General features: G+C 45.4%; 1 protein-coding gene across 2 annotated transcripts in view; it reads left to right on the forward strand.

Annotated features, from left to right (window-relative positions):
• SPOCK1 (SPARC (osteonectin), cwcv and kazal like domains proteoglycan 1) overlaps positions 1–27,234 on the forward strand; it is a 472,805-nt gene that overhangs the window by 313,497 nt on the left and 132,074 nt on the right. For both annotated transcript variants that reach the window (XM_014828464.3, XM_070517330.1), the window contains one exon: positions 7,835–7,949. In XM_014828464.3, the coding sequence (XP_014683950.3) occupies positions 7,835–7,949 (115 nt within the window). The remainder of the gene's footprint in view (positions 1–7,834; positions 7,950–27,234) is intronic.

The following is a 27,234-nucleotide window of genomic DNA, read 5'->3' on the forward strand; positions in this document are numbered from 1 at the left end:
GTCACTGTCTCCCTTGTCAGCCCCCTAATGAGATGATACGTTATGTAATCAAGTGCTCCCTCCTTCCCTTTCTTTCCACTAAGTTGTTCTCCGTCCTCTCCTCTTCCTTCCTCTCTCCCGATCCCACTTTTAAAGGGATATCAGTTTCTTGGTGAAAATGTGGAGTGAGTGTCCTTGTCTTCACCACTCCAGAGCAGCGGGGGAACAGGGCAAGGTGTGGGATGATGGCTTTGAGAAGGGGGATTGGCTGGCCAGGCTAATACCAGTCCGTGGCCTGTGATTTTTATGGAGTGGATTTCCACAGCTGCTCTAGTAGAGCCCCCAGGATGCGTTCTTTTCTGATGATCAGGACGTGTAAATTAGCCATGTTGGGCTTATCAGTGGTTGCTCATAATGTCTCGTTTTGCACGTGAGCAGGGGGCAGAGCTCTTCCCAGCCACTGCCATTAGTTCTAGCCAGGCACAGGGTGTCTTTAACTCTTGCATTTCAGAGGCAAATGCCAAAATGTCACAGGGCTGACCACTTGCTCTGGCCTCCCGGTGATGGTTGTCATTGTCTCCCTGCTGCAGACAAGATTGTCCAGGAAGCAAAAGGAGACTTCGCCTTTTGTGGGTGATGTTTCTAGACTATTCAGTGACAGGCAGCAGTGATGTTGGCCTGGGGACACTGGGAGTCTGAATTCATTCGCGGGTTATCACGGTGATAGCCCCAGGAGACAGAGGGCAATCGGGAGAAACTGAGGACCCTGGTGTGTGAATGGGTGGAGGCCGGGGCTGGTGCTACTCCTCAAGGGAAGCAGGACAGGATAGGGAAGGGAAATCTCCTTTGGAAGTAGGCAGGCCTGGTTTTGAGTACAGTTTTGCCATTTATTAGCTGTGTGGTGTCAAGAAGTTAGTTACTTTACCATTTCAAACCTGTTTTCTCATCTCTTTTGGTTTTTTGCTTTTTCACTTAATGTATCAAAGCATCCACCTATATCGGTACATACAGACCTGCTTCCTCCTTTATAACAGCTGGACAATATTTCATAAATGAATGTCTTGTAATTAAGGTAACCATTTCCCTATAGATGGTGTTATGGATTGAATGCTTGTATTGAAGCCTTAACCCTCACTGTGGCCCTATTTGGGGATGGGGCCTCTAAGGAAGTACTTAAGTTTAATTGAGGTCATAAGAGTAGGGCCCTGATCTGGAAGGAAGATGTGCTCACTTGCCAAGTGTACCCAGAAAAGGCCATGAGAGGACGTAATGAGAAGGTGGCCATCTACAAGCCAGGAAGAGAGCTCTCACCAGAAACTGTCCATGTTGGCACCCTGATCTCAGCCTTCCAGCCTCCAAAAGTGTGGGAAAATAAATTTCTGTTGTTCAAGCCCCACAGTCTGTGAAATTTTGTTATGGCAGCCTGAGCACACTAATATAGGTGGACGATCAAGTTGCTTCTAATTTTCCCTTATTATAGACCATTAAGATGCACATTTTTGCCTAACACGTTCACTTGCTGGGTCATAGGATTCCTCCCACCCTTCTTTCTTTTTATTATTAAAGTGTTCATATATATTAAAAAGTTGAGGGAATAATATAAAACTCCCACACACCCATCTGCCTATGGTTAACAGTTGTTATCATTTAAGGGCATAGTTGAAAAATTGCCCTCCAAAAAAGGCTGTTAATAGTTTATGCCAGCCTCCTCAAAACACACACTAATACTGTAAAAGAGAGGGTGCTTTTAGTTTTAATACAGAAAGAAATGAATCCTTGGCTTGAAGGGGAAAGAAATAGTCTCTTCCCAGGAGGGATGTCTTTGGTCAGATGCATCTTTTTATCCTTTGCCCGTTTGTCCTTGTCTGTCCCATGTCCCCACCCGCTCCCATCCCCCAGTCCTCAGGCACACACGTTCAACTGTCTATATCACTCAACTGTCTGTTCTATTTAGATGCATGGCCAATAGGCCCCTTTGTTCGGCCTCAGAGAACTTGGCCAACCCCTTGATTTGAAAGCTGAGAATGGTGACGGAGGCCTTCCAAGCTGCCATTCTTCTTTGGTTCCAGCAAAATCCTATGGGCAGAATCTTCTATTTTGTATTCTATGAGGCTCTGTCATCAGCTAGTAAACAAGCCCCTCTAGAGAAGGGGAAGCAAGATGCATGCACGGGTTACTATGGGGACAGACAAGCTGTAATAAATGTTTGGAATCTTAGCTTGACGAGGTTTTAGCAGTTTGAAGTAATTTCTTTGTCAATCATCCATTAAGTCACTCCTAATGAATCACTGGGAGTGTCTGCTCTTCAGATGAACCTCGAATGGGCATGATTCAGGCAGAGAGCAATCGTAAAAGCAACAAGGAGACAACAAACAGTCATTAATTTGTCAACTTTTTGCAAATTGAGTGGCCTTTTGTCTGAGGAAGTTTCTGGGAGTCACTTGAGTAGACCACGAGTTCACACAGCTGGTTTAGACTAAGTCTTTGCTCATCCATCTCACCAGGTGGGCTTGTTGCCTCCCCAAATCCTGTGTGGCTTAATGTCCCCAGAGGGAGCATGGAAATTCCTCAGAGGAGGAAAGAGGGCTCTAAGAGTTGACCACTGGGACCTCCACCCCGATGTTGCCTCTCATTTGGAGGGTGAGAGTGTGTGCCATGTCTGTTCTTATCAAAGTACCACTTTCCACATGAAATGTACATGAAGGGCTCTCTCTTCCTACCCCTTCTCCACCAAATTCACCGTGGGAGGGTGACAGGCTACAAAGTTCTACCACATTTGTCATCACTGTGGAGCTTAAAAGCCATAGCCCCCAGAGTCCTCACTGTAATTTCAAGGCCCTTCATGATGATGCTGCCTCCTTCTCTAGTCTTATCTCATACCACCCCTGCTCAAGTCTGCTGCCAGCCCGATGAAACACTTCAGTTCCCCAAACTTGCCTTGATTGCTCTTAACCCTGGAAAGAGAGCTTCTTTTAACCCGGAATGTTCTTCCTCATTGTATTACCTGGTTTCAACCCGCTTTTCCATAGATGTCAGTCTCTCTAGGAAGTTTCATCTGTTCTTCTGAAAGGCTGGATGAGGTGCCTTCCCTGTCTCCCATAACATACAGAACTCACTCTCCTATTGTCTGTCATCTCTGTTGAGCTGTGAGTTCTTGGAGGGCAGGAGGTGCTGGCCTTCAGTATATAAAAAGGGGCCTACATGGAGTGGATGCTCTGCAAATATTAATGGAATAAACACAAGCATTGTCACTCTGCCAGGTGACTCTCAGGGACCCTTTGGCCAATCCACAAAATGTAACATCCTCTCATCTCAGCAGCTCTGAGGTGGTACCCAGCTCTGCTGTTATAGGTCGTATACCCTCTGCCTGTAGGGTGTGCCCAAGGGCAGTGAAAAGGCTTGATCCAGGATTTTAAAATCAATGTAGCTAATGAAAAATAACTTGAACTGAAAAACAAGTTCAGAAACAATTAAGATAATTAAAATATCACTACCTTAATTGATACCAAGCAATGAGCGTAAAAAATAAAATTAATTAAAAAAAAAAAAAACTTACCTGGAGCCTGTAATTAACTGGCTTTTGAATTCAATGTTTTTCAGCTCAACAAATCTCTCTTTAATTTATTCTTGTTTTTTCTTTGAAAACATTTTTTGCAAAAATTATTTTAAAAATTAATTGGACATGTGTCATGTGCCAGTTGACATTTGACTGGGTTTTGCATATGGGCAGGGAGGATGAAGTAAACCTTCCGTGGGTATCTGCCCCGTGCTGGGCACCGTATCCTAAGTCCATGTCAGTCCTGCAGGTCTGTGATAGAAGAGCTATAGGGGACACAGGGCTTTGGCATCTTGTGGGGTCGCTGCATCCTACCATCAAGCGTGCGCTGGGAGAGAGAGAAACCCGGAACACAGTCTCCAGAAATCATTAGCACCTCGACAAGGAAGCTTCCAACTCTGGTCAGGGTTATCACTGACACTCAGCTTGCTCTCCCTCCCTCCTCACCTGCACAATTTCCACACATCTTATTAAAGCGCCTCTCAAATGCCGCTTATTATTCTGATCTCTTATCATTCCCTTTGGAAAGTGGAGCCACACAGCGCTATCCACTACGGGCGCCTTTCAGGATGTCACCGTGAGCCACCGTGAGGCTGCTAGGAAAAGCATATTTGGGAGGCGGCATTTGAAAGGAAATGGCAGGCTCCTTTCACCATCCTCTTCCCCTTTCAATCCCAATGCTCCTGTTTTTCGAAAACAAAATGCGTCCTGGTGATTAAATAAACGCTGACAGCTTGATTTGTTACTGTTTTGTTGCTCTGTGAAGTTCGTTTACTCTAAATAATTCGCATACATGTGTGAAATATTTAGACCCTGGTAATTAATTTTTAGCAGACTTGATTTCTATATGCAAATTGTTAAGTATGTGTATGGAGTTAAATAACTGATTTTTATTTATTAGTATTTTCGGTTGGAGCTTTTTTTTTTTTTAGGAACGTTAGCCTTCAGAATCGGAGGAGGGATGATTCTACTAGCCTGATGGTGGGGTGACAGACAAGGTGACAGACAGTGAGGTTGCAGATCAGTTGACCCAGTTGTGGGGTTGCTGCATTCAGAGGGAGTAGGCAGAGGGCACAGTTGTCCATGGCTCCAGGAGCACTGGGGCTGTGTGTGTGGAACATTGGGGCAGTCCTGTGTGGCCCAGCCTCGGTGGCACAGACCCCCTGACTGCCCCTTACTCCTTACGTCTGCCCTGAAGGCCTCTCAAGAGCATGGTGCGTCTGGCTCTACACTTGGTATGAGGCGGGCCCCACAGTCAACATCATCACAATCATCGGAGATGATTCACATGCCGCTGGCATACAGGGGTGAGGAGTTCGGGTTCTGGCTCAACCCTCCAGGTGTCAAATAGTGACTTCTCTTTAAGACCTTTATTTGTAAAATAGGTGCATTAACAGCAGCTACTTCCTTGGTGGTTGCGAGAATTAAATATGGTAATCCAATTAGAGGGCTTAGTTCACTGCTGGCATGTCAAAAGCTCTGGGTGTTAGCTATTGTTCTTGTTATTAGGAGGGCTTATTGTTCACTCTGGGAACAAAATACAGAAATTAACAAACACCTAGGAGGTGCTTAACATGTACCAGGTCTGTCTAAGCCCTTTACAAATACGAATTCATTTAATCCTCATGATGACCCAAAGCAATAGTAGGTACTGTTATTACCCCTATTTTACAGAAGAGGCAACTGACATACAGAAAGGTTAGTAAGCAGTGGAGCCGGCATTCAAAGGCAGAAACACTGAGCCTGGAGTCTGTGTTCTTCCCTACTGTGCGTGGCTGACCTACTGCCTTGAGATCACGTTGTCCCTTGAGGCCGTCTGGGTCACAGAGTGGACATTGCATGTTTATGAAATGGCTTCAGAAGCAAAAAAAAAGCTTGAATTTGTCCATAAAGCTTATCATGTGGTACTGCAGACTTTGACACCCTAGCCAGGCTGTTGTCTGCATCTGGGAGATCCATGCCAGTGAAAATCTCAAGGGTTCTCTGGCACTTGGCAGAGGAACACCTCAGCAGTTACCTGTGGCCAAGGCTGCCAGTGGTCTGGTCCCCAACTTTCTTGTGATCCACGTGTCTTACTTCATCCTGTGGTGGCTGGAAGTGTGAGACGGGGCAGCAAAGGACCAGCATGGTCATCATTGGTAATCTGGTATTCATTCTTTTTTTTTTTCCCCAACGATTGGCACCTGGGCTAACAACTGCTGCCAATCTTTTTTTATTTTTTTTTCTGCTTTATCTCCCCAAACCCCCCCTGTACACGGCTGTATATCTTAGCTGCATGTCCTTCTAGTTGTGAGATGTGGGACGCCGCCTCAATGTGGCCTGACGAGCAGTGCCATGTCCGCGCCCAGGATCCGAACCCTGGGCCACTGCAGCAGAGCACGCGAACTTAACCACTCGGCCATGGAGCCGGCCCCTGGTATTCATTCTTAATTGTTGGCTCAATTTTGGATAAATCTTGGAAGGCAAATTAGAATTGGCTAGACTGCCTCTCCAGGCTTGCAGGTGGGAGACAGTGTACAGGGAGAAGGACACTGCCCTGACACGCACCAGCCTCCTGGCTTCTCACGTGGATGTCCCCAAGACAAAGAGAGATCCAGAGGGGACCATGAAGTTCCTGCTGCAAGTTTCTGGAAGGCCTAGCCTCAGAGGACACTGAGGGCAGACACAGGCCCCCTGCTGCTCGCCTTTCAGAGGCAGTCCTCAGCGTAAGAGCTCAGAATGAACCCCCTATCGCTGGGGCTCGAATCAGCCTTTCTCTCACCTTGCAGCCCCTTCCCCTCTGCTAAATTGCAGGCAGCTGGCACATCCCTTGGGGAGTAGGCTCTGCCAGGTGACTCCCCTGGGACCAGGACCTGGGTCTTGTTACTGACCTGATTGGCCTAAGAATGCAACCTGGTTTCTGTTTATAACAGCTGGCTGCAGCTGCTGCAGTGAAGGGAGCCACCCTGAGCTGTCCAAGCCACAGAAATGCCTGTGGATGTTGTGTGTTCAGGTCACTTGAGAAATTCCCAGCAACTATCTGAAGAAAATGGTGTTGAGATTCTGTGCCTGGGCGGCTGAGAGGAATGATGACTTCCTCTAAGTGCAGGGGAATCGTGATGACTGAGGGGCCCAGTGGTTAAGGGGACGATGGCATTTCATATAGCAGTTTTGCGGTCCCTGCTTGGGATGCCGGTTTGTTTAACCAAATGTTTGCATGGGGAGGACATGGCGAAACGTCACCTCCTCTGGCTGTGGAGAGCAGTTATGAAAGATTTATCGCCTAATAGGCGTTAGGCCCCGGAGCTGGGAGATGGCACAATTGCTTTTTGTTTTGCAGAGAATTAATTCCCTGCGGCCTCTTCTCTGCCAGGATGAGCGTGTGCACCTCAGCATGCAGAGTGCTGATTAGCCGAGGGCCTGCTGCTCAGCCTGTTCCAGGAATGTTGCAGTCGATGAACGGCTGTCTTTGGAGGCCCTTTCTGCAGTGACTCAGTGGAATCGGCTTTCCCCCTTCATTATTCCCACCCCTCAAGCACACTTATTAGATTAAATATCTACCTTGGCGTGTGCTGGCCTCCCTGTCTAGATCGCCTTTTCTGCCTTTGCTTTTCAGAATCCTGCCCATCCTTCAAGATCCAGTGCACATATTGATGCTTCATTAATCCTTGCCCCAGAAATTGATCTCTATTTTTCTCTCGAGCTCTGCTATCATTTTATATGCCCATCGTGGCTTTTATCTAATTCTCCCTTGCATAATAAATATTTATATATAGGCTTTTTTTTCCTTCCCTATTATATTGTAGTTTTATGTGGCACAAAACTATCTTGCACATCTTGAAATTCTTTACAAAACTTAGAATAGGCTTATTTATGCACACAGCCTATGTTCATTGAACTGAAGCAAAAATAACTCTCCCCTAAAGGACTTTTTACATCATAGAAAATAAGTAAAATTAGGCATGGATGAAGTCATAAAAAACAATAACAGACAAATAACCAAAGAGAGAAGGTAGCTCTTGGTCCTTGGAGCATATAAGATTCTAAAGGATTTTTAAAAGTAATTCCTGTCAAAGATGAAGATGCTGAAACTCCCCAAAGCCCAAAGGAGTCACTATTCCTGATGTCGAAGAAGAACGTGTGCAACAGACACAGAATTCCCCTGGTTTGGGTTTTCATTCCCATCCCCACCAGCCTAAGAAAACAGCACAGAGTGCACACGCACACTCTGTTTATTTCCCACTTGTTTATTTGAGTCAAAATAGAAATCAAATTTCCCTGGAGATCCTAACTCTCTTCTTCTTGTTCTTTTTGCCTCAGCCCTGGACCCATCCAAAGACCCCTGCTTGAAGGTGAAGTGCAGCCCTCACAAAGTGTGCGTGACCCAGGACTACCAGACAGCCCTGTGCATCAGCCGCAAGCACCTGCTCCCCAGGTAAGGCAGGAGGCTGGGAGGTGCTCTCCAGATGGCGGATCTGGAGGTACTGGATCTCTGACTGGGGGGCGGGGGAGAGGGAGAGCAGGTGTTTGTGTCGCCATTTTATATGGTATTTGGTGCCTGCACTGTTGGTGTGGTACGAATCTCAGTTCTCAAACGCAGATTTGCAAAGAATATCAATATATTTATTTCCTTTACATTGACTTCATTTGACTCTGAGTCCTTGTCTGAACAGATCAGCAGAAAACCCCTCTTGGTCATTATGAGGCCGTTCCTCCTCCCGGGATGACCCCAGGGGCCAGGGAGCTTATAGCTAAGAAAACAGAGGCTGAACCTCTACTCTGCTGGTTGCCACTGACATCCTCACCATGATAATCCTTTGAGATCCCTTGAGGTTCAGGAGCTGTCTGCTTCCATGGCTGTATAGGAAATGAGCATCTTTGCCCGGCTGGGTGCCTGGTTTGGGGTCCTGCCTCCTCAGGGCCACGACACCACCCTTCCTTCGGAGAACGTGTCTTGCTGTTTGCTCAGAGGGCAGCATCTGTTATCCCCTCCTCCCCAGCCCAGGGATTGTCTCCCCGTCTTCTTCAGGGTCCGTAAAGCCTTTGACTCTTACCCCTCCCCCGACTCCCAGCATTATCCATCCAGAGGGCTTGGGCTTTTACAAATGACAGAATGAGCCTTTGGATTCAGACTACTTCTGCCTTCAGTCCTGCAGAAAGACTCGAAGCAAGAAGGCAGATACATATACACAAAACAGTCTTTCTTCAGGAATGGGGTTGGATGGCCTGGGGTGAGAGGATGGTGATTTCAGTGTCTATTTCCCATCATGTCCCTGTACTGTCTGTATGGAGAGCTGTAGCAATGGGGCACTGGGGTTATGCACACTCGGTTCTGGATTGGGCAACTTGCTCTGCCATTCACCTGCACTGCACCGTGAACTTAAGAAAGAAAGCAGCCTCTCTAAAACTTGATTCCCACTGAAATCTGCCACCCTATGACTTTTGCTGATTACTTCCAGTTTGACCCTGGAACCATACAGAATGTGTCCTGTCCCACCTGATTCCTGGTCAGCCAGAAATCCCCAAAGTTGCATGCTTCTGAGAAAAAAGTTGTGTCCCACTCTAAGCAGTGCTGGTCTTTTTGGCTGCTCCTCTTGGGACATATCTTAATATCCATCAGTCCCCTAAATAGTTTCTTATGGACGTGCCTGGGGAGCCCCACCCTCTGAAATCATGGTCCAGCAGAGGGACAGCACTCCTGCATGGTGTGACAGCATGGAGCAGAGCCCTTACCCCCACGGCCTCTACGAACCTGGCCCCTGCAGCCACAGACCCGGCCTCTGTGGTCCCCTAAAGATAGTCAGGCTTTGTGTCTGTAAGATTGAGATGCAAGGTGTTGTAATGAGCTTTGCTTTTCCCCCAGACTGGAGTGTTCTCCAGAAGTAAAGATAGATCTCGTCCCTGGAGCCCCGGTGTGTGTCGGGCCTTGTGCTCGGCACCCACATCCTCGAATTCTTCCAGCCATTTTGTCAAGTTGGCATTTATTTTTGTCTCCACTCTGCAAATGAGAGAACTGAGTCAGAGAGAGATAGTTGTCATTTGCTTGTATATCTAGTAAGCGGCAGCCGTGATTCAACCCCTGGCTGTCCAGCTCCCCAGCTTCTGTTGTTCTTCATGACCATGTGTTGGCCTCTTTGTGTGACCTGTCCTTGTCTATCCACTCGTTCATTGTCATTTAACAAAAAACGTGATGAGGGCCTACTCTGTGCCAGGTTTGGCTTAGACACTGAGGCTACAGAAATAAACAAGAGACCCTATTCCTACCCTCACGGAAAATCAAGTTCACTTGGGAGTGGGATGAAAAAAATAATTTTTTTTGGCTATTCAAAATTCCTTTTAAGGCAACACATACTCTGAGAAAACTGTCCTAGATTCTTGTGCCACACATGGGAAGATGTGGCCTCTTTTGCTCCAAATACCCAGATACCCTTTGGGATAGTGCCCAAGGTTGTCCAGCCAGCCATCTGGTTTTGTGTGTGTCTGTGTGTAACATGGAGAGTCCATTGCATGTTTCCTCCTAGAATACAACTCTTTCTGGAAGTGACAGACAAGACATTTTTAGTTTTAAGCTCAAATCTGTTTGAGACAGAGGCAGCAACCTCATTGGTATTCAGGCATATCCAGGTGTAAATGGTGTTTTCCGGGCATGCCATGTTTCCATGTTGGAAGCACCAACACTTCTTTTGCTTGGGTTGAAAGTGTAATCTTCATCTTCCACATCTCTTAGTGGTCATAAAATTACCGTGGCTGAACGCATGGGTTTGGGAATGAGACCAGTCTGGGCTCCCTTCCCAGGCTGGCTACTTCCTAGCTATGTGACCTTGGCAGGGTATTTTATCTTTCTATATCTGTGCTTCCTCATCTGTAAAATGGGTTTAAGGGAAGTGCTTGCCATTCCTTTTTCCCATTTGCTAGAATACAACCTCTAGTAGTTCTTGCAGAGAAGGCTTATGGGAAGTAACTTTTACTAATCCTTGCATAGGGTATTCTGTGTGTGTGTTTGAAGGAGAGTTCAGTAAGATGATGGTATATAGAGTACATAGTCTAGTGTCACATAAGGACAGCTAGTCTTCCAATTACTAAAACAATTATGTAATAGTTATTATTATTGTCTGATTCATTCTGGAAGGTCAGCTCGAAATCCCCAAAGTTGTATGCTTCTGAGAAAAAAGTAGCTCAGTCCAGTGTGTGGCCCCCTTCCCAGTCTGACTGTGCCTGCCTTTGCAATTCCTGCCCGAGGAAGCCTGGGAGGTTTAGTGTGAGGACTACAGTGTCATTCTGCTGCCCTGTTTGTGATTCACAGCAGGTAAGGACTAAGAAGATGACTGCATTTCTGATGATAGGGACCATTCGTTCATTGGAAAAACAGCCCCAAGAGGAGGCTTTGACTGAGGCGGCATGCCCCCTCCCTTATCAGGATTTGGGAGGTGCCCTGACCAGGGAGGCTCCTTGATGGTGTTTGCTGTGGTTGTGGTCCAGCCTCGCTCCTCTCCCTCTCGGAGGCTGAGTTACTCAGCCCACTGTAGCAGCCGAGAGCATACCTCTTCTTAGGGTCTGGAATACTTTCCCAGATGAAACATCTGTCCTTCCACATTGTACTTCAGAGGTCCCCTCTGACCACGGCGACCATGTTGACAACTCTCTTTATTCATCAATCAGGGAAATAATCTTTCTCTGTCTGAAACATCTGTAGGCAATCCCATCAGCCAGTCTGGCCCCTGCAGCAGCTCAAGAGGCAAATCCCGCCTGCCAGACCATCAGGAGTGCACACTCATGGAGGGACAGCCAGGCCAGCCTTGGGCTGATTGTGAGGCTGCAGACTTAGGCTGGCTTTGCAAGCAGATGGAGATAGAAGGACAGCGAGCACATCAGCGAGAGAATTTCATTAGCTTTCTTTGCCCCCGGAGATTGAGTGAGTGGAAAAGCTGTTTGACACACACATCTGTGACTGCAGTGTCAGGGCGAACAGGCAAGCAATTTCAGTGGGGGGCCAAGTGGGGCTTCCAGCCTTCCCTCTACTGGAACTCTTCCCCTTGATTGGGGTGGTATTTGAGTTTGTGTTTGGTTTCATCTAGAGGCTTCAGCTAAACTCACATTCTCTTTGGAAATTCTTTGTTTCGTCTCTTCCTGCTGTAAAGCACTATTGAGTAGGCTTGGGAGAGGGCAGATTCTTGGTAGTGTGGTCGCCTTTCCGGTTCTCCAAAGGGGCCGTTGATGTGCTAAAGAGCAGGGTGAAGGCAGCCTGGAGGCAGGAAGCCTGCTCTTAAATGACTTTTCAAAAATATTCAAATTTATTTTTGATATAGCAATAGATGATTCTTATTACAGAAAACACTGAAAATATTAAAAAGGAAAAAAAGATAGGAAATAGGCAGGGGTCACATAATCTAAAAACAGTAATTAAAACATTCCAGCATATTTCCTTCCATTCTTTCTTCTAGTAGTAGGCTTTGTCCATTGGTTTGTTTTTGTCAAAATTTGATTATCAAGTGGTGCCTATCCTGTATATAAAAATCTGTATTAGGCTGCCTTGCATTAATATTTATAAATGAGTATTTTTATGACACTAAAACTCTTTACAGATATAATTTTAATGATTGTATAATGTACTATACCAAAAAATTAACTTGAAATGGATCATAGACTTAAATATAAGAGCTAAGATTGCAAAACTTTTAGAAGAAAACAAGAGTAGTAGCCTTGGGTTTGACAAAGATTTCTTAAATAGGACAAAAAAACATGAACTATAAATGCCAAAAAAAAAAAATGAAAAAATTGGATTTCATCAAAATTAAAAACTTTGATTTTCAAAAGACATTGGTAGAGTAATAAAAAGACAAGCCACACTGAGAGAAAATATTTGCAAAATGTGTTGGACAAAAGATTTGTGTCTAGAATATATAATGAAAGCATATGTCTATGCAAAGACTCACTCATGAATGTTCATAGAAGCTTGATTTGTAATAGCCAAAAGCCGGAACCAACCCAAATGCCTATCAACAGGTGAATGGATAGACAAATTGTGGTATATCTACCACAATGGAATACTACTCAGCAATGAAAAGGAAGAGGCGCTAATACATGCAACAGTATGGATGACTCTCACAGTAATTATGCTGAGTGAAAGAAGACAAACCAAAACAACAAAAAAGAGTACATACCATACGGTTTCCATTAACATGAAATTCTACAGAATGCAAGCTAACGTATGATGATGGAAAGCAGATCATTGGTTGTCTGGGGGAGCAGGTCGATGGGGTACCTGAGCATTCTTTAAGGCTTGATGATGCAAAATGGATCCTTAGGGAAACAGTTAAGTCAAACTCTGGTCTTAGATGCCAGAGATCCCACTGGCAAATGAATTTGTTTGGAGAAGAGTTTTTATTGCAACAATGTGTTATTCTTGCTGACAGCTTTTAAAATATTCTCTTAGGCTTTCTTAAAGAAAATACCCTCTTGGAGACAGAGGGATGGACAGAAAGTCATTCAACCTGCAGAGGGCTCTGCTCTCAGAGATGCTCTGCCAGTGGGATGGCTAGTTCTGATTTATTGTTCTGGGCAGGCAAGAGGTGGAGGAGTTTCTCCCTACAGAGCGCTGAACATTGATTTTTACCTCTCTGTTGCCATTGATTTTCATTTGGAGAATGGAAAATTGAAGCATTTGTTTTAATCCTTCCAGACAAGCCACATTTTCAAATTCTGCGAGTGTATGGTGAATGGGAGGAAAGGATGTCAGGATGGGACTTACAATATCTGAGTGTCCCCTTGGAAGCCTTCTGGGAGCTGTGGGAACTAATCTGTTTTTAAATAAGGAGCTGACAGCTGATCTTCCAATAGGCCAGGCCTCTCTAACGTAATGGCCTTTATCTCTGCTTCCTAATTATCTGGAATAACAACGAATTCTCCACACCAGCCAAGAATTCAGATCCAGTCTAGGCTTGTGGTGCACTAGACCGATCTGAAAGCTTTCTGTCTTTTATGTGAACTTGAAAAAAACAATCAAAGTGTTTGAGGTCAGAGAGAAGTACGTCACAGAATGTGCCTCAAATACCAAACTCTCAGAGGATTTTTGAAAGGATGACGGTTATTTCATCTCAGTTTTGTTTTACAACAAAGCACTGCCTCCTGCCACAGGGCTTTGGGCGGGTTGATTATACATACACATATCTGTCTTGGTTTGGAAGACACGTGGCCACATGGAAGGTGGGCAATTCCTAGGTGCCTAGATGGCTTTCTGGTGCTTCACAACTCCAGGCATTGCCAGTTACCAAAGTGTGATCATACTCATGTCCCTTACCACGATTTTATATTTATGTAGCTCACACCCTTTCTCCAAGGGGCTCATGCATTGCCTTGGGTTCTGCTTGAACCTCAAGGGATCTTCATTTGCCCTGTTGTGGGTTTATGCAGGGTGCTAATGAGGGCTTGGTGCTCTTTCTAGGCTGTCTGTGGAATGAATGCAGCTGAGTTTTGGGTTTGAGCCCACTTCTGACTCAGTCACCTTTATAAACAAAGAAATCATCACTGTGGTCTATTGTTTGGCAAATACACCTCATTTGGCTCTGAGGACAACAAAAGGAGAGTGGTGGGTTCAAGAGATGCCACTTACTGACCGCTTACCATGTTAGGCACACTTTGCAGAGGGAATCCTGCTGACTTCTCACGGCGGTCTGCTAGGTCTGTACTGCGATCCTCATTTTACAGATGGGACTCTTGCGGTTCCTTAAGTTACTTCTTTGATTGCACAGGGCCAGGAAGGGGCAGATTTGGAATCAGAATGGAGGACTGCCACACAGCCTCCTCGGCTCTGGAGTCTGGGTGTGAGCTGTCGCCAGCTGGTTTGCTTTTCCTGCGGTGCTGAAGCCCACGAGCCAGTCAGCCAGTCTGCTCCTGGTCCTAGAGGCGTGGCTGCACCTGGGCCCTTCTCTCCTACCTCTTGCTCCTTCCAGAGCAACTAGGGTGGAGTTGGGAGGCTGAGTATTAAACCTATTTCCTCCTTTCTGTGCCAAGAGCAATAATTCTGGGTTTATTTTTCCCCTTTGTGGGTTTTTTCAAAAGCAATCGTTCAAACCACGTATCTCTTAAGCATGGAGATATTTAATTACTTTAAACCGCAGCCATTTTTTTTTTTTTAAACAACAGAAGTCCTGGATGCCTCTGCCCATAAGGACCCAGCTGGCTTCACTGAGGAAGTCTTCATAACTCGGGCAAGCCAGCTACTTTCTCTGTTCCTTTGTTGTCCTCGCCGAAACTGAGGCCATTGATTAGATGATCTTGATGACAAGAGCAGCAGAGAGTAAAAAGCAGTTCATAATGGAGATGTGAATACTTGTGTGGAATTCTTAGTCTCTTAGAACAGAGGGGACCGGATGAGAGGCGGATCTTACTTGTAAGGCAAAGTCACGAGGCAAGTTTTATAAACACATTAAAAAAAATATCAAAATCATCACCGCCAGTAAATTTACCAGACCCTTATATTGCCCTGGCTTGTTTTCCTTTTTTTTTTTTTTTTTAAAACCATTCTGCCAATGCAAAGGAGTGTTGTGTCTGAAGATGGGGGTGGGTAAGGGCAGGGTTAGCCAGCGAGATCTCTCAGTGAGTCTAATGTCCTTCTGCCTGGCTGGGCGGTTTCTGGGTGTGGCTGCCAAGGACCAGAGCCCTCTCCAGCACCTTCCACCAGTTTGTCATCTCTCCCTCCCAGGCTGCACTGCTGCAGAAGCCCCTCATTCCAGAGGTGGCAGTTCATATTTCCAATTGACCCCAACACACTGGATTTGTGTCCTTTTTTTGAGCCGTGTTCCATCTGTAGAAGATTGAAAATGTTTTATGGTGGAATTCTCAGAATGTGCATGTGCCCGGATGCAAAGTTGCTGGAGAGCTGGAAAGGCAGGTAGATGTCTGGAGCTGGGATGGCCACAGGGCCGGGGCCTGAGTTAACCCGCCCTCTCGTTTCTTCCCTCTGCCTCTGTTAGGGAGCGTTAACTGCCCCACCCTGCTCTGTGCTTCTGCCCCAGACGACGGGGATGCAGCTGCTGTTTGTTGGAGTCCTTGCATAGTAAGGCATGTACAGAGTGGGATATTTCATGCATCACGTGTAAGTGGATTAGAAAGAGGAGGTTGAGGTGGGTGTGCCGGTTTTGAAGAGGTAATCACTAGGTGTGATTTCACCAGGGCTCAGGGCTCACTGGGTAGGCCACAGGTGTAAATAATTGTATTAGCACATCCATCCCTAAACATTAAGAAACAGCTGAGCTCAAGGCCCCCTGCAACTCACGGAAGATGTTAAGTTGATCGCACATTCTGGGGGGCACTGTGATAGTATCCCGAGACAGCAGTGTCCACGTGGAGCAAGGTCTGTGTGGCCCCTCGCAGAATGCATGACCATCTTTTACAAAAGTTATCAGATTGAATTTTCCCACTTTCACGTACTTCTGTTGTAATTTTCTTAAGCCTCTTTTCTTCTCCTTTGTTGTTAATAAATCTACTGTGGCCTGCTTGCTGCTCTGCTGAAACTCATCAAGATCCCAACTTACAGGTCTTCAGTTTAGAAATTTTATACCAGATTAATTCAACCAATGAACTGTGAAAGACATTCTTTATGGATGTCAGCCACCATAGTAGGGCCCATCTGGGGCACTGACCATGTGGGTTCTGGGGCCAGAAAATGGACTCTGGATGATTTAGATGGTCATCCAAGGCTATCTTTAGAAGGACTTTTGTTTTAAATGAATGTTCTCAAGCTAATATCCTCCCTTCAATGTTCCTCATGGAGAGGGTGGGCAGAGGGCAAAGCCCTCCATGCACAGAGGGACAGGAGAGATGAAAGTTAATTAGTTTGGAGACCTTGGTACCTTTCCAAGGCGTTCTCTTAAATGATGTTTTCATGGGCACACACTGAACGGATGTGGCTTTATTACTGAGTAGTGAAAGGCGCCTCTTCTAGCCTGACTTGTCTAGGACCCTGCTACAGCTGGAGGTGCTGGTGTGTCCTGCTTTCTACTGAACTGCAGGTCCAGCTTCCCATTTACCTGATGGGATGGATGAGGCCCTGGCCCAATCCTCCTATGGCTGGGAGGAATTCCCCAGTGGAGGGCGAAGTGGCAGGGCTCCTCTCTGGCCTGGAAGTAGAGTCCTCCCTTGGCAGATGGCAGGGGAGGCCATCTGTGAACATGGTGATGGCAGCCAGGGCTTTAGGGCTTGAGTCCCTCCTGTCATAACTTTAGTAGGACTAGCTCGCAGAAAATGGCTCACAAACACCAGTGATGGTGGGTTAGGGGCCATGAATTCAGACTCCACTAAGTTGGAATCTGTGATAATTTCTTTATTCAACAAGTATCTATTAGTGTCTTTCATTTCCCGGACACTGCTGTATGTTTGGGATTCTGTGATGAATGGACGTAGTCTACTTGTAGAGATGAAGGTCTATTAGAAAAGACAGATTAAAAAAATTAAGCATCTATAAATTGTGATAAGGATTAAGTAGGATAAGAGCAGGGTGCCATAAGAGAGTCACTTTAGGTTGGCTCCCTGTTGGAGAGGTGAAAAGTGATAGGCGCCAGTTAGGCAGAGTAGGGAGAAGTGTTCTCAGAGGAGAGAGCAGCCTTTGCAAAGACCCTCAGTCAGGGAAGGGAAAGGGACTTGGTTCCTAAAGGAAGTAAGAAGAGAGAGGCCCATGCTGCAGAAACACTACAACAGAGCGGGGTGTGGCTTCTTTGGGGCCATGTCTCTTTGCCAGCCCTCTCTCTGTGCTAAGTAACTGGACACATGTAAAGGTTAGCTGTCCTCTGGGGCTGCAGGCTTTGCCTCGGTGGTGATAAGGCATCATCCATCTTATTGACCAGTTGAGTCTCTCAGAGCTGGAGGTCTGTGTTCTTCAGAGGGCTGCAGAAGGGCCTTTGGATCTACCTGAAGGAAGGGAGAAGGAAAGGGGCAGATAATGGGCACCACCTGCTGGCCATCATGAGTAGGGCTGCCAAGCTTTCCACCACTCCCCCGAGGCTCCTCCGTGATGCCTAAATTCATCCTCCTGCTTCATCTAGAAGGGTTGCAGGCTCCAGAATCTCTTCTCTCTGACGTCTGCCTCCTCTCCCCTTGCCCATGGGACTGGCCCTTCCTGCCCTTCAGAAAAAGGCAGAACAGGACTATCAGAAGGCAGCAGGCAGCATTCTCATGGGCCCATCTTCTCTGTCCTGAGGAGAAGCCTGATGCAGAGGTGCTGGGTGATGAGCTGCCCTCCCCCTGGGAGGGGCGTGGGCTCATACCTGCTGTTGTCTCTCATGTGTAGGCCCAGAAAATACCTGAAAACTGTTTGGAACATGCTGGGGTGACATTTGATTTCCTACTAATCTACCCACTCTCCAACTCAAGCAGTTTCTCTGTGTGTCATTTTTTCACCTTGTGTTATGGAGCAAAGTTGGTTTGTTGCTCTTAATGGCTCTATTGATTACTTATGGACCTTTGGGGATGTGTCCAAATACTTGGCTTCAGAGCAGCTCTCTGAGGGATACCTTGTAGATACCAGTAGAGTGGAGGGTTGGGATAATGGAGTAATTCTGCCTGCAGGATACCATCTATGGGAGTGTACGTTGGTAAAACATTTTTGGTGGGCATCTTGGCTTCGTTGACCCAATGATTCCATTTTGGGGAATCCATCTCATGGAAGTAAATGGAGATAGATGTAAAGATTTATAGAGAAGGATGTTCAAAGCACTTGATTACAATAAAGAAATGGAAACAACTTCCTCAATGTCCATTCATAGAAGATGCTTATGCAAGCCATAGTGTGCCTTCTATAGAATCCACTTCCTCGAGGTAACCTCTGCTTGAACTCTTGCAGTATTGGGAACATCCCTCCCCAACCTTCTGAGATAGCCCCTGTCTCTTTGGATAGCTCTCACTGTTTAAGGTATCTTCCTTATTTTGAGTCAAGGTTTTCTGTTGATAACTTCTACACATTGGTCCAGGTTCTGCTCTGGAATAGCATTGAGACACATTGGTTTACTGTTCCCTGTGCCAACACATTCTTGAGTGTCTAGTCTCTACGTGGGAGCAGCTGGGTACCTGACTGAGTATAGCTTCAAGCGGCCAGTACCAAAGAGCTGCAGGGCACACACGAGGAATGAAGAACACAGGGCAAACATGCACAGAGGAAGGAGTGGGGCTGTCTGAGACACTGTCAGAGAGGGATGGCATTGGAGCTGGCCCTCAGGAAAGTGTGGAGAAAACACTATGCCAAGGGAGTTGGCCTTGGTTCTTGGCCACCTATCCAGAAAATTCCCTACCAGTGAAGCCCACAGAGGTGAGAAGGAGCTAGTCAGGGACTCCATCTTCTCTCTTCCAACAATGACTGTGAAGAATGTGTTACTGAACCAGCTTCGTTTTGCCCATCACAGGAAAAGCCAATCATCGAGACAACGAAATTGCAGCAGAGAAAGAGTTTATTCACAAGGCAGCCAAGCAAGGAGATGGGAGAACAAATCTCAAATCCACCTCCATGAAAATGGGGACTAGGAATATTTAGAGAGTAGAGGGCCAGGGTAGTCTGAAATGTGGGGATAGATGATTGGAGGTAAGGAGAAGTGAGGTAATTGATGATCTGTGCAAGCACAGTCATGGCTCTTCATAGGATGCATGTTCCCAAAATGGTGGTGTTAACATGATCTGACAGTGGAGTTTTCGCCTCCTTGACATCAGGAGGTCACCTATCAGACACTTGTGCAGGCCCAGTTGTTGGGCTGGTAGTCTCCACCAGCCTGAACTGGACAAAGGTAGATTTTTAGTTCCTGAAAAACAACTCAAGCATCAATTACCATGGTGACCCAAGTGTCAGGGAGATGGTATCTATAGGGTGGGTTTTAGTAATGCATTATCTAACTACTTTTGCAAACAGACAACTGAGTTAAAGCAAGTTGGCCCCTGGTTTCAAAAGCTTTCAGAGCAGGGGGAAAGTTATGACGCTGACGTGGCTGGACCTGCCTTCTGCGGCACTTTTCGTGAATGGCCCAATGTTGATGGTTTGTGGATGATGGTGCTAGGCTGAATCTCCTCGAATGCCATGTATCAGCTTCCTTCCTTTCTCTGGGCCCATCCTGAAGACAGCAGTAGCCTCAATGCCATCTACCCATTTCAGTTTCATTTTGCTGGCTTGTTCTTCCTAAGGTAGATCATATGCAGCCCTTCCAGAACAGGGCGCTTTGCTACTGGTGACTAGAAAACAAATGTGGATATTTTTTTGTCTCATACACACGTCCCATAATAATTAATTGCACCCCAGGAATGCAAGCAAATGTTTTCTGAGATTACAGGAGCCGAGTCGGTGGAATTGCTCTTGCTTGTACCCACCCTTGTGTGCACACCTGAGCTTACAAACAATTAGCCAGAAGCTGTGTTAGCAAAACTCTCAGTTCTTCTTTCTGGCCCCTCCTGCAAAGAGGCAGGATTATGAATACTCAGAGAGGGAGGCCAAATGAAATTCTCAGCCCTGGGCTTGCTTGCTTATCAGTTGATTATTTTCCAATTAGTGTGTCCATTGCTAAAGATTTCCGCTAAGGTCTCAGAGCTAGAAAGAGACCTCTCTTTCTTGGGCTAGCAAACAAAGAGCAGTGAAATAAAAAATCAAATGGGGATGCCAAAGGTCAATGGGTAATCGTAACAGTTTCTTTTCTGCCCCTTTTTAGGAAGAAATGGATTTTTAAAACAAGCGTACACCGCTATCCATTATCCTAAGGGAGTAAAGAAAGCTCAACTGTTCGCTTATATTTTCCTAATAGCTTGCTATTCCGCTGCTGTCTTGGTACTTTTCCTCAATAAAGCAGAATTTTATCTGGGCCTGTGAGTGCCTGTGTGTGTATGTGTGCGGATGTGTGCAAGTGTGCCCAGGCACACAAACTGTTTTTGCATACAGGCCCCAGTGGCCGTGCTCGTTCAACAGGCTGAACTTTGAGTTAAAACCCCACCACCTGTGCTTCACGGAGTCCTTTGGTGCCACTGCCTGTGCTCTGTCACTCTCTTAATGGAAGGTGACTGCAGACACAGAGTCTCCAACCAGTTAGTGGAATTTACACAATCACATCAGCCTGCTAATCTTCATGATCTGGTCAGGAAACACTGAGGGCATTGTGAGTTTAGGCTAGAAGTACGTTTGTCTAGGATCCCTGGACATATATACTTGATTTCAAGTATAAGGAAACCTTGATTCAACTAATGCCCAGAAACATGTGAGATACCAGAGATCTGGGTTTGTGATTTGGCAAGTTCCTTTTTTTCTTATCTTTTGCCCATTGGCCATACAAATTACACTCTTAAATATAGAACGTCTCTGTGTGTGTTGTGGGGGCATGGGTCCTGAAACTAACCGCAAATTTCTTGCCATGTAGATATTTTCTTGGATAAGTTACAGTCTGTAAGAATCTTTAGTGTCTCAAGATTTGAATAAGAATAAAGTTAAGGTACATGTTCCCTAAATAAGTTCAGCCATTCAGGGTAATGAAATATGATCATTATGTTTAACAAAAATCGTTACACGTAATGTGTGTTATAGGAAATACATTTAATACAATGTTAGTGTTATCTTTGAATTCTTTGCCTAATTTCTGGCACATAGTAAAGACTGTCTCTAGAATCTTAATCACGTTTGGAATGTTTATACCTTCAGTTTTGATAGCTTTGCTTAAACAGACCCTCAAAACATGGCGATTTGGAAATCTAGAGCAGATCGTGCGATCTGACCCCTTGGTCTTCATGGAAACCTTTGAGGACCAGTCAGGGGGCTTTTATCTAGGTGAATGCCCTCTTCTTAGCCCTCCTTCCTACACGTGGGGGATCTTTATTCTATTCCAACCACCTTGGCTTCTTTAAACACTACTGGAGAAATTGGAAATTGCAGACAGGTGTGGATTTGGCAGTATACATTTCTTTAAAAATTCTGAAAATGCATTTCTTTTTTAGATGTTGAACAGATTAGACTAACAGTACCCAGTTATCAGAGATCAAAGCGTAGAAAGACATGGAATAACAACGCAGGACTTCCCCTTCTCATGTCCTCAGTCCCACTTTGCTGAGGATGTGTTCCGTATGGTGCGTGCCTTCGTAATTATTTTCAATTCCTTTACACATGCATGGACAGTGTTTTTGGAAACTCTTGTCTGGCTATTGAATCTTCTCATCTATAAAGAGTAGATGCTTCCTCAGCTGCCTTGGCCATTACACAGCTCAGGTGAAAGGCAGCTCATGGGGGCTTGGGTTGAAATGAAGCATAGTCAGAGGTTGGCGTTCACATACACCCAGAGAGACGTTCACGCTTTTGGAATTGCATCCATACCAGGCACGTATCATTTTGGTGGCTCTGATTCTGCTGTAAAACTTAAAAAATATGTGCTTTTCCTATGGGTTTGAAGGTGCTTTAGAAACCTGGCTTGGTGATGGTTTGGAAGCATGCCTGTGGCCTGACAGCTCTCTGCTTCTTCTGGGACCTGCTTGTCTCCTCTAATGTTTTTGAACCTTCCCTAGGATATTTCATGAGCCTCACCTTCCTTACTTGGCCCAAGCCAGATGGAGTGAAGCTAAACGAGGGCACTGGCTTCCCTGTGGTTGACATCCCACAGGGATGTGCTTCCCATGTGCCTGACTCAGTGGGTGCTCTCCACCCTGCTGCCTGGGGCCCACCTTGTGAGTGTGGGTCCTCCCCATCCCCCAGGTCTGCTTTGCTCATGAAGTCTCCCTGACTCATCCTCGACAGCTTCCCATGCTCTGTCATAACTTTCCTCCCTCTTGGGGCCATTAGGAGAGTAAATGAGACAATTTGCGGAAAGGGCTTCAAACAATGCCTGGAACATTGTGAAAGCTCAAAACATATTAGTTATTCTTGGTGATAGTAACAGTAGTAGTATTAGCAGAATAATAAGTCGTCAGTAAATGATTAGCTGCTATTATCATTATTACGTATTTGCCCTTTTAAATTGCAAGCTTCTGTAAACAGCACATCTTTGTACCGTGTGAGTGCCCAGAAGGACCTAGGATGCTCCTAGGCATGCTACAGTTACTCTGTGGAGACGAATGCTCTTTCTACAGTTCTCTAGTAGACACCTGTTTATTAGGAAGACTGGACTCTCTGGACAGGATCTCGTGTCTGGGACCTTCTTCATCTGGAAAAGGAAGGAGACTTGTGAGCCCATGGATATCAGGATGGAGAATGTCTCATGTGGGAGCCTGCCTCTCTCATCAAAGCAGCTTTTGTAAACCACACAGGCCATTATGCTTTTTCTGTGTAATTTTACGACTTAGTATAACAACTCAAATAACTCTAACAATGGAGGAATTATAGCATCATTTTACATGACAGATTATTTCAGTGGTTAACATGTTTTTCATTTCAATTAATGTTTATTATTTCATCTCTGGTTCAAAATAGCCACCATGTCAACTGTCTGTGTATCTTCCATCCTTGTTTTAGAAACAATTAGTTCTGATTTTGCAAACAAATTCAATCTTGTTTTTGAATGGGCAGTTTGATATTAACATGAAAATAAAATGCGTGTAGTCCTGGCTGCCAGCAAACACTGGAATTATTGGTAAGAGGGATCATTCTTGGGTGGGTTCTCCATGCCTCTAAGCTGACAGGTCTGCCTTAGAGCTCTGATGGGAGAACAAAGACAAGACAGAAAAGAGGATCCTGTGACTGGGACTGTCATGTAAGCCTCAGATTTTTGGGGATAATAATAGCATCTACCCTCAAAGGGTAGTTGTGTATGAGGAACCAGGGAGCTGCGTTTAGGGCATTTAGACTGGCATGTAGTTGTCATACAAAACAGCTGGAGTGCTGCTGTCTTTATTTATTATCTAGATCGCTTTTCCCTTTCACCAGCTGTTCATATGTAGAGTAAAACAGCTCTAGCTAAAGTTACGCAAACATGTTAGAATGCACAGCACAGCGTATTAAATAAAATAAATGACCCTTCTTCAGTAACTGAAAGAGAAAAGTTAACAACTCTACTATATATACTCATGGCAGGCCCTACCCCCACCCCATTGTTAAAATATTTTTGACACAGATTGTCAAAATAATTTCATTCTGCAAAATTTCATTCTGCAGGATTGATGTCAGGAAATTTGCACATGCACATGTATTTATTGCTGAAAAAATTACTCTGGAAATCTCTGTCCTGCCACTGTTTTCCTGTGGGCTCCAGCCATGGCCCTACTTTGCCCATGGTCAAGTGAAATACTGGGTCACAATTGGTGTCGTCAAAGCCTCTCTTGCTGTCAGCTGTGGGGAAGCTGCGGGATATGGGACTTGCCTTGGTTGGCGAGGGCAGGGCCATCTGAGTGAGGAGTGGCAGAGTCCAGTGGAAAGCAAAAGCAGGAAGCACTGACGTGGACTTGAAGGTTGGGTTGACATTTTCAGAACTAGGACAGGGACACTTCGGAAAGAGCGATCATGGTCTGGTCAGTCTTGCTTGTAGCTGTTGCCGTCCTAATAAGAGTGCGTTCATGGTCCAGTCTGCTGCCAATAGTGAGCTGCTCTTGTAAATAACATGAATATTAATACATTTATTTGCATAGTATACTTTATAGAAATCATCTAAGTGTTGTTCCTAAGAATAGTTTTGGAACAAAGTAAATCTCTATATTGACAATATCAACATGTGATTCAGTGCAGTGCTGTTAACGTGCTAGAAGATTCAAATTCATATACTTGAGTACTTCCAGTAATGTTTGCTGACAATTTCCAGTGGTTGAATCTTTACTCTAGGCTACATTTCTTTATAAATAATACTAAATGCAGTATTTCCTGTTTGTTGAAAAAAACATAAAATATTTTTAAGAATACGGAAAAACTTATTATTTCAGCAATTGTTGTCCCTATGAATTCTGATCTCTCATTCAGAGGTTCTCACTCAACTTTGGGAGCATTTTGACTTCTAGAGCGAGGGGATCCTTCAGCCCTCAGATGCACAGGAGAGCTTCCTCTACCCGCTTCTCAGTTGTCTTTAGAAATTTTTGCTAATTGCTGTTTTTTCAAGTCTGAATTAGGATTTCTGGAAACAGCCTGTGGAATTTTTGTTGCTCAAAACAACATGCTATTTTTGCCTTCTAGTTAGTGCTAATAGTTTCTAGAAACAAAAATTCTAAAGGTCCAAACTAATAAATTAACTGATTTCCCTGAGCAAACCTATGTGTCAAGGGTCAACCATGTTTCTGAGCACCAGGAGTGCAAAAGTGATTAAGACCCAGTCACTACCCTTGAGGAGTGCATAGTATATTGAGGAAGATAGACACGAAAAGAGCTGCGTTACGCTAGTGAATGTCACAGTGCATCTGAACAAGATGTAATGTTGGAACTAATAATGTCACTGTTAATTCTGCTTGGGATAGGGCTCAGAAGGTCAGAAGAGACTTCATGGAAGGCAGTTGATATGAAGCTTGAATAAGTGGCAGACATGTGCTGTGCAGATAGAAAGCATTTGCCAGGTCATATAGACTTGAATTTGCATGGCACAGTAAGAGACATGCAAGTAGCTGATATGGCTGGCTGGAGATAGAATCCATAGGACTGAATGATGGGGGGACGTGGTAAGGGCAGGAAAGGGAGGTGTCCAGGATGGACTCCAAGGCTTTTAGCCTAGGGTACCCATGTCTTATTGGAATAATAGTCCCTTTGAATTTGGTCAGGGTGAATCAAGGTGCTTGCCTGGAGACTAGTCCGGGAGCCTGAGCGGAAGTGATGACAGGATTATGGTGGTATGGGAATACAGCCTGACTGCCTGGGGAGGGGCCCCAAGAGACTTTTTTGGGGAGGGGATTTTTGAGCTGGGCCTTGAAGAAAGCATGTGAGGCAGAGAGGAGTGGAGGATGGAGGGGAGAAATGTGGGTGGGAATGAAGGTGTATCAGATTAAGGAAAAACCCACATAGAGGCACAGAGGCACAAACGTCCTTGGTGGGCTCTGGGAAACAGCAAAGTGTGGCTAGAGCAAAAATATGTGTGGGCGGTGATCAGTGTGTGCATGCACGTGTGTGTGCCTGTGTGTGTTGGGAGGGGAGCAAAGCAGACAGTGAACCTGGGCAAGTAGTCTTGGTCAGTTTAACACCAAAACTAGGGGGTTAGACCATGCCCTAGGAGGTGGAGGTTTTAAGCATGAGAGTTACATCATCAGATTTGTACTTAAAAATCATCTCTCTGCTTCAAAAAGATAAATGCTGGGAATTTTGGTAGACTTAAAAAAAATGGGAATAAGCAGTTGAGCAAAAGAGAGTCAGAAATGCTGGTGATGTGCCGATTGTCTGTCTTCTCTCCATCTTGGGGTGCTTGTAGATTGGGATTTTCTGTGTGGTGCTGTCACCAGGGAGGGAGGTATGGCTGCCTCCAGCACCAGCCAGGCTGGGGTGGAGTTAGGGCTTCATGGCCAATGGAAAGGCTGACAGGACCTGCCTCCCAGACTAAATTGGTTGTGTCACTCCAGTTGATGAATGTCTGTGACATTGGGAATAGCAATCCCATCAAGACACCTTCATCAGATTTCACTCTTCATTGACGCAAGAAGTAAAATATCTTAGAGTCAGAAAACTTAGTCCCTTACCTCAACAGGGTTTATTTTTTATGGTTTGCACTGAATTGTGGGGATTGAAATATACACACAGTAACCAGGGAAGTTGTGCCTCCTTGGGCTCAAATATACATGTACATAACTTTACATAATTTGGCTTCTGGACAGAGACCACAGGTTTATGTGCCATCTCTACTAGGGTCCTAGTGAGGTAATGAACACTGGGTTTACCCCAATATAACAGGTATGCTTGTTTCATTAGAATTGGGAAAATTCAGAATGGCTTGGTAGCTCTAGTCCCCAAGGCATCCTAGGAGAGGTCAAATGTGGTTCCTCCTGGGCGTAATCCATGGCCACCTGACATTGGGTATGCTGAGCTTGCTTCTCTGCAGGTGGAGAGTCAGGGACATTTTATCAGAGGGGCTTTATTTATAAAACTGAACCTTGATAATGAAAATACAGATACCAAAATAGGGAATTAAAGTGGTCCCAGAGCAGCACAGTCATTTGCAGGATAACTTCAATCCAGCAAATATATATAAAGTAATTTGGCCATATTTCTGTGTGACACTGGGCAAGTCACTTCTCCTCTGTATGTCCAATTCGTCATTTATAAAATGAAGTTGGTGGGGGCTGGCCCCGTGGCCAAGTGGTTAAGTTCGCGCGCTCCGCTGCAGGCGGCCCAGTGTTTCGTTAGTCCGAATCCTGGGCGCAGACATGGCACTGCTCATCAGACCACGCTGAGGCAGCGTCCCACATGCCACAACTAGAAGAACCCACAACGAAGAATACACAACTATGTACCGGGGGGCTTTGGGGAGAAAAAGGAAAAAATAAAATCTTTAAAAAAAAAATAAAAGTTGGTGGACTGGATTAGTTTTAAGGTGTTTTCTGGTTCTGACAGTTTGTGATTAACTACTGAGTAATCATTGCAGTGGGCAGTGCATAGGGACCCACCCACTCACCCAACAGGGAGGTATTGAGCATCTGTGATGTGCTGGGCCCGCTAGAAAGCACTGGCCAGCCTAATCTCTTTGCCTCCCCTTAATGAATTTAATTCAATGGTGAAGTTCAGGTCCAAAGACAGAGAAGATCTGTCATTAACTGCTGATTAATAGCTGGTTCCATCTTTTTCTCAGTGTTCACTTCTTCCTCTTCTGCCTTTGGCTAGGATCCTT

This window comes from Equus asinus, chromosome 9 (genome assembly GCF_041296235.1).
Source record: "Equus asinus isolate D_3611 breed Donkey chromosome 9, EquAss-T2T_v2, whole genome shotgun sequence".
NCBI classification, from domain to species: Eukaryota; Metazoa; Chordata; class Mammalia; order Perissodactyla; family Equidae; genus Equus; species Equus asinus.